The sequence below is a fragment of the Protomyctophum parallelum genome (assembly GCF_964188405.1).
Source record: "Protomyctophum parallelum genome assembly, chromosome: 21".
Taxonomy (NCBI): domain Eukaryota; kingdom Metazoa; phylum Chordata; class Actinopteri; order Myctophiformes; family Myctophidae; genus Protomyctophum; species Protomyctophum parallelum.
The window spans coordinates 23,582,125-23,591,455 of NC_139713.1; the positions used below are offsets into that span (position 1 = coordinate 23,582,125).

The following is a 9,331-nucleotide window of genomic DNA, read 5'->3' on the forward strand; positions in this document are numbered from 1 at the left end:
TGAAGACAGAGAGAACTCCCAGCGAGAGCAGCAACAGCAGACAGTTGGACAACCGTTTCAAGAATACAGTTCCTGGGCAGAGGATGGAGAGAATCCCAAGAGAGAGCAACAGGAGTCAGTTGGACAACTGGTTCATGAAAAAGCATGGTCTGAAAACGGAGAGAGTCCCCAGATTGAGCAACATGAGTTGATTGGACAACTGGTTCGTGGAAATAACTCACGGAATGAAAAGACTCCCAAGAGTCCCTCATGGGCTGAAAAGACTCCCAAGAGTCCCTCATGGGCTGAAAAGACTCCCAAGAGTCCCTCATGGGCTGAAAAGACTCCCAAGAGTCCCTCATGGGCTGAAAAGAATCCCAAGAGTCCCTCATGGGCTGAAAAGACTCCCAAGAGTCCCTCATGGGCTGAAAAGACTCCCAGGAGTCCCAAGAGTCCCTCATGGGCTGAAAAGACTCCCAGGAGTCCCAAGAGTCCCTCATGGGCTGAAAAGACTCCCAGGAGTCCCAATAGTCCCTCATGGGCTGAAAAGACTCCCAGGAGTCCCAAGAGTCCCAAGAGTCCCAAGAGAGAGTCAGCTGGACGACCTGTTCAAGAACATAATTCACGTTCAAGAGATAATCACAAGAGAGAGAGACAACTCCAGTACTACCTCAAACACGCCCAGGATGAATTGAGAGCCAAGGAGAATCTTCGCTTCCTGTTGCAGAAGAAATGGTACATGGAGCGACAGGACCTAGTTGGACAACTGGTTCAGGAAAAGGACTCGGGGGCTGAAAACATTAGAGAACTTCAGTACCACCTGAAACGTGCCCAGGATGAACTGAGAACAAAAGAGAATCTGTGCTTCATGTTGGAGACAAAATGGGACATGGAGCGACAGGAGCTAGTTGGACAATTGGGGTCCAAAAAAGGGTCAGAGGGTGATAAGATTAGAGAACTCGAGCACCAATTGAAAAACACCCAAGAGCAACTGAGAAACAAAGAGAATCTTTGCTTCATGTTGCAGAAGAAATGGTATGAGGAGCGAAAGGATCTAGTTGGACAACTAGTTCAAGAGAAGGAGGTAGGGGCAGAGAAGATTAGACAACTCCAGTACCACCTGAAATACACCCAGGAAGAACTGAGAACTAAAGAGAATCTTTGCTTCATGTTGCAGAACAAATGGGATGAGGAGCGACAGGCGCTAGTTGGACAACTGTCTCAAGAAAGGGAGATAGGGGTTGAAAGGAACAGAGAACTCAATTATTACCTGAAACGCACCGAGAACGAACTGAGAACCAAAGAGGATCTTTGCGTCGTATTGCAGAAGAAACTGGAAAAGGATCGACGGGAGAAGGAGCGGCAGGAGCTAGTTGGACACCTTGTTTCAGGCCACAAAATGAGTACTGAACACAGCAGACAACAGATCCAGTACCACCTCGGCAAAAGTTGGTGGCGTCATAAGCGGGATCGCCTGGTGAACGTTTTCCAAAAAGGTGTGGTGGGGAAGCCCGATGAGCTCAGAATCGAAGACAATATTTGCTTCAGGTTGCAGAACAAGTGGGATGAGGAGAGACAGGACACTGCTGGACAACTTCTGGGGGCTGGAAATAGTAGACAACTCCAGTTCCACCAACGCCCACCACCACCTCCTCCCCCCACCACACGACAGCATCACAATAATCCTCTCATGCAATCGTCGCCCCATACGCAACGGAATCAGTCGGCTAAATCTACCGCGCACCCTAACCGATCTATGCGACAGCTTCACAACCGTCCTCTGACACAGTCGACAGCTTCAACACCCACCACACTACAACGATATCAGAATTCTCTGACTCAGTCATCGGTTACAACACCCACGCTAACCCCTACACGCCGGCATCAGACTCAGCCTCTGACATAATCGTGTATGTTACGAAGCCCAGTACACCCCACAATGCTCACGACAGCATCAAAATCATCATCTGATTCATGTATGCATGTACTGTTCTGTACTATGCAAGTGGAAGTCAACGAGTTATGTGAGTGGATTGTTGTCTGTGTAGACTGTAGACCATGCATGGCGAACAGTAGAACTAGTCCCTATAAACGTCTCGCATATAGCGGCCCAGTTCGGCCAGGAAACTGAAACTTTGAAAGGTGTACATTTTTTTCAGGGCCAGTTTGTCTTGGGACCAACGAGCAAATGGTGCTCATCTGACCATGTAATGTCCCCCTATGTTTTGTGTTCTTTCGTTTGTACTTTCCTTTTCACAGCCTTCTCTGTAGAGAGGAGGTTTTGGACTTTGCACTAATACTAATCTGAATCCCAACAACTTCCCTGATAGTGGTGGGGTTCCTTTCCTTTGTTTCAAAGCCTGGACTGGGCCATTGTCTGCCCATGAATCACCTATAGTTTTTTTTTTAGCTTTGGTCCTGTGGCTCCCCTCAGATAATTCAAATGGTCCTTGAATGTCTGAGAGTGAACCAGCTGGGTTATTGTCCAAGTAACGCACAATGGGACTGGAACAGGTGGATTTGGACTTAATTGCACATTTCATGTTTAACAGGTCTTTAAGATACTCTTTTACTTTCTCATTAAATTGCTTCGGTACGCTACTGATGTTGTGGAGACCCAGCAGCTCATGGACCATGGCCTGGTATGTCCACTGGTTCAACAGAAGGGTGATGGCATCATCACTGTGGTCGAGGATCAGCTATGATGATTTGCTGAACACTCAGCCAGTAGCTAGCTAGTCATGGGACATTTCCTCAAGGCCAGCAGTACGGTCGTAAAACCCTGAGTGGACCTCATCATCATGGACGGCTACAGTACGACCCCTGGTCATTCCTTGTAGGTTGTCCCTCATTCATCCTGAGCAGGTATCACACTCCTCCCACCCTTTGAGCTTCCACTGGGGAAGATCGTAATAGTCAAGGTGGAAAGGATGATCCCTGCTAGTGCTATTTTCTTGTTCCTGATTTAATGTCGGTGGAACACCTACATAGACAGACACCACCGACATACACAGCCGATTACAGTACTTGCACACTCTGCTTGCACAAGTAATAAATAAGGTCAATGGGTATGTGTGTATGACCACTACTGTATTTCAAACCTAGACAGCAGCAGAGAGCTTTAGGACTCAGAGCATACATGGCAGACTCAGAGCATACAAGTGACACTTTTGACCAGCTGAGTTCACGTACAAGTACAGCTCTTGGGGAAGTAGAATCTCACAGGCTGTGTTATTTATGATTGGGATGGTAGTTTCCTTGAGCTCCAACCCCTCTGGTAACTGTGAGATGTGAAAATTATAATAACCTACCGTCATAGGCTTGAACTCTAAATAGAACTAGAATGATGACATTTACATAATACATTCAGGCCAAGTCAATTTGTGACACACATGACATCAGAAGTTACTCTAGGAATAAACTCATAGTCTGGTAACTGGTTGCCCTGTTCCCAACTACACTAACAAACAAACACTGACTCTAAATTGTAAACTAATTCATGATAGACTTTATTACAAATGAAATAACCTTATTTTAATGTGAAGTACATTGATAATAAACATATGTACAGTAAGTAATGTAATGTATCTAAAGTAGGTATTACTGAAAGAGTGAAGACCCTCTTTCAATGTAGCCTACTCACAATATCAATATCATATCCCCAAATGCATATGGACTAGTACTAGTTCATTTAATTGTGGGATGCAAAATCGTGACTTGGATTGACAAACTTGATACCAGAGCCATGGCATGTGCAACTAAACTAGACCCCTAATTGCTCCTGATGTGCTGGTTGGTGCCTTGCATGGTTTCCGCCGCCATCGGTGTATGAATGTGTGTGTGTTTGTGAATGGGTGAATGTAATGCACAATCTATGTAATCTATGTATATAAATGCACCATTTACCATTTACTAATCTGTGTTGTTCTCCAAGAGGACAGCACAGCGTTTATATATAGTTCTTCCAAACCATTGCAGAGGTTAAAAAAAGAAACGAGGGAAAAAAAAGGGTTTGATATGAAGCTGGACTGCAACTGGAAATGATTTAACTAACTTGAATTTCTATGCTCCAACAATATTGAAACATTATTACTGTAGCCTTTATTTTGAGTAAGAGTAAGGCATAATAAGTGTCTTCCCCTAACCAGCATGAGGATAATGTGTGCGTGCGTGTGTGTTATGATTGATTTAAAATATAATTCCAAAAATGCACCCATTTCTTTACACCTGTAAGCCTGTGATGTGACAATAATGCAGAGACTGATTCTGATGTGAGCTTTGTGTGAACCAACAAACACAGCTAAGAACATGAATGGAGAATGTGTAAGTATTTAAATCTCATAGTATGGACGGTTCCTGAATGAGCCACTTTGTTTCTTCTCTTCTTTCCCACCACTACGGCCCCTCCTGTCCTTCTTGTCGGATCTTTTCTCTTTATCATACCGAGAGTCCTTTTTACTTCCAGAGGAGGTTCTCTCAGCTCTAGATCTTTCAGCTGAGAGCGTAGAGTCTGAGGAAGGACTGGTACTTTTGCTTCTTTTGGAGGAATTTGTGCCATTCTCACCTCTTCTACGCTTGGGGTCTTGGGTCACTGAATCCCGGTCACTGACAATGTGGAATCTTTTCCTGTCGTTCCGATCCCTGGATCTGCCGTGTTGTGTGTTCTCATACTTTGGTTCGTTGCCAGATGATGAGTGTGATGGTGAAGAGTGGCTGTCAAGCCTTCGGCGCTTGTAATCCCTCTCAGACTCAGCAGACTCTGATCTGGGAACTGGTGACTTGAGGGACCCAACTATAGTGTTCCTGTCTCCCCTCTCCTTGCTCTTGGATCGAACAACTGAATTGTAGTTGGTGTGGTGCCTAGATGCAGAATCCTTGGGTTTGTTGCCATTGTCCTTCACAGAAAAGGAGTGCGGTAGTGAGGAGTGGCTGTCAAGCATTCGCCGTTTGTGATCCCTCTCATACTCGGCAGACTCTGATCTGGGAACTGGTGACTTTAGGGGCTTGTCCATGCCGCAAGCGCCATTTTGTTGGCCGGCAGGAGAGGCGTTGCACACTGGTTGCTCCTTGTGATGAAACTCACTTTCTGGTACCATGTGCTTACTCTGGCTTCTCAACTTACCTGAATAACCCATGGCCAAGGCATAGAGGTCTGGCCTCTTCTCCTTCTCCTCCCGACAGATCTTGCTGATTTTGAACTCAAGTGCCTGGCCAAGGTTTAGCACCTTGGGGTAGAGGGGCAAGAGCTTAGTTAGAACAATCAGAATATTCCGCATGTGGATGTACTCCCTAGTCTCCAGGCAGTGGATTGAAGCTTCAGTCAGCATGTAATGCCACTTATGCACCACGTGCCTAAAGTTCTCGTAGTCCACCTGGTCAGCTTTGTTCTCTCCGTTGGACCCCATGGCTCTGAAGGTCATGAATCCGGGGTAATTGCTGCACTCTTTCTCGTAGATGGCGCAATCACTGTGCCAGCGAGCCACTGTCTTCAGCATGCAGCAGAGGAAGAGTCCATAGCACTGCGACTCATTCTCTGTACAGCTGGCGACTGTGTAAATGATCACAGAAAACACCCTGTCGTAACACAGGAGGGTGCAGAAATTGGGTGTCTTCTGTTGGTGCACAAGCTCCACAAAGCGGGCACAGTACACAGCATCGATGGCAGAGAAGATGCAACGTGGGAAGATGCAGAGCTGCAGGAACTTGGTGATGGTCTCGTTTGTTGTGGACTTAGCCAACAGCCAGTTGTCTTTCTCCAGTTTGAGGCGGTGCAGGACCCTCTGGACGTGCTCCTTTTGCTTCTCCTCCTCCTCTTGCAGCTTGTCCTGCATGGCTGTGTAATTCTCCTTCTCCTTCTTGAACTTGTTGACCACGCGCTCATAAGCATCATGGGGCACGGCCAGGTCATACATGGTCAGGGTCCAGAAGGTGGCGTAAAACTGGGGACGGAGCTCATCCCAGATGCCGGGCGGATAGAGGGACACGACTGCCTCGTGCACTGGCGCCATCACCTGTTCGCACGCTACCTCATACTTGTGGACCATCTGCTGCTGCCCAGCTTGTTCTTTCTGCAGCTCATCAGATTTGGACAGAATCTGGTGGGCATACATGGGCCGAGACAGGAAGAAGGCGGCATCGTGCGGAGTGTGGAACTGGTTACACAGAATGTCAATGCAGGGTACAAGTTTCACGTAATCCTCTGTGCTCAAGTTGGATGCCAGGAATCCACCAAACTGCACTAGTGTGTTGTGACACTGGTCATAGAGCTTGCCCACTAGTTTGGGGTGTTTCTCTACTCCTTCTTTGAAAACCACCCCATCACGTTGCTTAGCCATTAGGAGGCACAGAGGCAAAGCCAGTTCATGGTCCAACAGGACATCTTTAAGACGCTGAGATGACTTCTTAGTGTTCCTAATCTGGTCAAAGCAGCCACCCTCAGCTTTGAGTAGCTCTCCTCCCGCCATTGCCTCCAACTGCTCTGGTGTAATCTCCTCACTGATCTCAATGCCGGCCATTTTCTGCACAACCTCCTTCAGGATGATCAGCTCAGAGCTCTTCCCTGCTTTCAGCTGATTGGTCACGTACTGAAGAAGTCCGACCAATTCGATGGGGTATTTACTGAATGCGGCTCCACACATACTTGCCAAGTTTTGAAGCCCAGAAGTGATGGAAGTATCATTGTGCTTTGTTTTCTCCTTCTCTGGGTGGGCCACAGCCTCTATGATGCAATAGGCCAAGATGTCATAGTTGAGCGATGTGAGGTATTTCAGGGAGTCCACCACTGGACCAATGAGGTTGTCAAAACACTGGATCTGAAACAGGATATAGTCAAAAAGGATGGCGGGGTTGCTATGGCTCAGTTTGCCAATTTGCTTTCCAGATTGTTTCACGCTCTCTTTGGTCAATCTCTTCATAATGTATTTGGCCCTTTCCAAAGTCTGATCTTTGACCTTGACCAATAGTGGGTGGCTGGAGTATGTCTCATTTTTCCACTTCCCATATAACCGGTACCTGTGCTGGTAGGGGAAGCGTTTGAAGAGCCCCCAAAGTTCTTCAGACATGCCAGAAGAATTGCAGTCCATCAGAGACAGAGATGGCAGCAGCACCTGGTCCGCAATGCTCAGGAAGCAACTAAGCAATATCTCCATGTTGTCTTTGTCAGCTCTGGCATCACTTTGGTACTCCTTCATGAAGGCCTTGCCCAGACGCACTATCTTGGCAAAGAGGTCAGGGTCATGGAAGAGGTGGGGGCCCAAGTACCCCAGCATGCTGAATGTGTCCCTCCGCAGGTCCTCAAAGCTCTCTGCTAGCAGAGGGATGCTCTCGTTTCTCAGTGGACACGGCTTACATCCCTTTTCCCCTATGGGTACCCCATCTCTTCGGGACACTGGCTCCACAGTCAAGTAAACTGGCTCCACTGTCAGGTGCACCAGCTGGCAGAGAGCCTGAGCAATAGCCTTGTGAAAAGTGGTATAGAAAGGGGGCATCTTGTCCATAATAGCCTGGGAATCACGCCAGTTTCCAATGCTGAGCAGTGCTTCCAACAAACCGAGTTTCTGGTTATCAGGTGGTTTATTGCTCTCTCCTTCCTCCTTCTCTTTCTCCTCTTTTTCCTTGTCGTCACTCTTCTCAGAAGATAGATGGTTAGCTAGCCTGCGAGCGAACTGTTTGGCCTCTGACATTTCTCGTTTGTGTTCCTCTACAATGGTGGCATCCAGTGGCATGAGATGTGCATATAGGTCTTCCAGCTCTATCAGGTTGTGGTGAAGCAGGGCAGCAGCAATGTGATGAAGTGATTTAGGTGTTTCCTCATTGGGCCCCTGGTAGAATTTGAACTTGAAGCCCAGGATGTGGCAAAGGCTGACAGGCTCACACATGTAAGACTTGATAAGGGACAAGAAGAACTCATCTTGGTCCGTCCGATCCTTATAGACCTCGAGAATGATATCCAAAACACGATTGGGGTCCAAATTGAAACAACCTATGAGGGATTTGATGCTTTCGAGGACAACGTGGCTGTTGATGTTAGATAGATCCTGACCCATCTCAGTGATAAGCTTTGCATAGCCTTCATTCTCTTCCCTCAGCAAGTTAAACTTCTGTTGCTTGTAGAAGAGTTTTGTCTTGATTTTTACAAGTTTCTGGTTAAACAGAAGAGCTTGCTTTACAAGTCCAAGAGACTCTAGCGTTTCTGGATCGAGCCTCTCTTTCAGAATTGACACTGGCACAAAAAGAAAACATGCTCCCACCAACTGTGTGTAATGATCACGTTTGTTTCTTTCTTCCAGTGCACTTGTTTCTATATCAAGTATACAGAAAACGTCTGCTAAAATGGATGACATGTCATCTCTGAATTCCTTCACTTCACCAAGAACACTGGCAGCAAGATCCAACTTCAAGTTCCCCTGTACAACTTGCCAGCAGAGTTCATACAAGGCAGATTGTATATCTTGGATAGTACTGTCGTGACTTTGTTTCTCCGGGAGATTAGTACCGTCATGGGTAGTTATCTCTGTGAGACCCTTGCACAGCTGGACAAAGTCATGTCTTCCTGATGTTTCCCAGTTGTTGATCCAGTCACTGGGGAGGATAAGTGTTGCCATCTTCACCACACAGCCGGGAGGTCTAGTTTGTTGTATGACTTGAATGTCAAAACGTGTCTCTGAGTCTTAGTAGAAGCGGTCAAGTCTTAAGTCACAAACACAACACAAGCCGTTGCTTAACAACGCTGATTTGTGCAGGCGTTTCCTTATTTGGCATTATACAATACAAGCCTACCAGCATTTTGATTGGTCTAAATACACTCTCATCGTGGGTTAGTGGCAGGCCAACGGCATTCCACATGCAGAAGTTTGTATTCATAAGATATTGTTTTGCCTAGCCCGTACTAGCCCTATAGCCTCGATGACCTTGAAGGCTTATGCAAATACTAAAAATGACAGACATCCGTACAGATTATTGTATTAGAGGGAGCTGTCGAAGAATTCTAAAAAGTAAACATTTAATATCCCATATCTTTTAACTCTGTTCTAACTATACGGAACTAACCTTTGGGGGGAGATATTGGTATGTCATATCCCCGAACGGGCATGGACTAGTGTAAATCAATTACAATAGTGCCAAACCCCTGGCTATGCCCCTTGGGCATATACTTACTAGCCTCAGGGATCTCCATATATTGGCATATTTATAAATTGGTCACATCTCATGGATCTCCATATATGGGCATAAGTTATACACACTATATATATATATATATATATATATATATATATAAAACCTGGTAGGACTATTATTTAACCCATCTTAACTTCCATGAGTAGTTGGCAACTGTTTTTTTACTGCACACACA

At 46.2% G+C, this 9,331-nt stretch overlaps 1 protein-coding gene across 1 annotated transcript; it reads right to left on the bottom strand.

Moving 5' to 3' along the window:
* Positions 1-4,310: 4,310 nt before the first annotated feature.
* On the bottom strand, positions 4,311-8,582 carry LOC310878889 (THO complex subunit 2-like; the record flags this gene model as incomplete). The annotated part of the gene is made up of 1 exon (XM_083793306.1): positions 4,311-8,582. One exon carries the CDS (start codon positions 8,580-8,582, stop codon positions 4,311-4,313), a length of 4,272 nt encoding a protein of 1,423 aa, XP_083649432.1.
* Between the last annotated feature and the right edge of the window lie 749 nt (positions 8,583-9,331).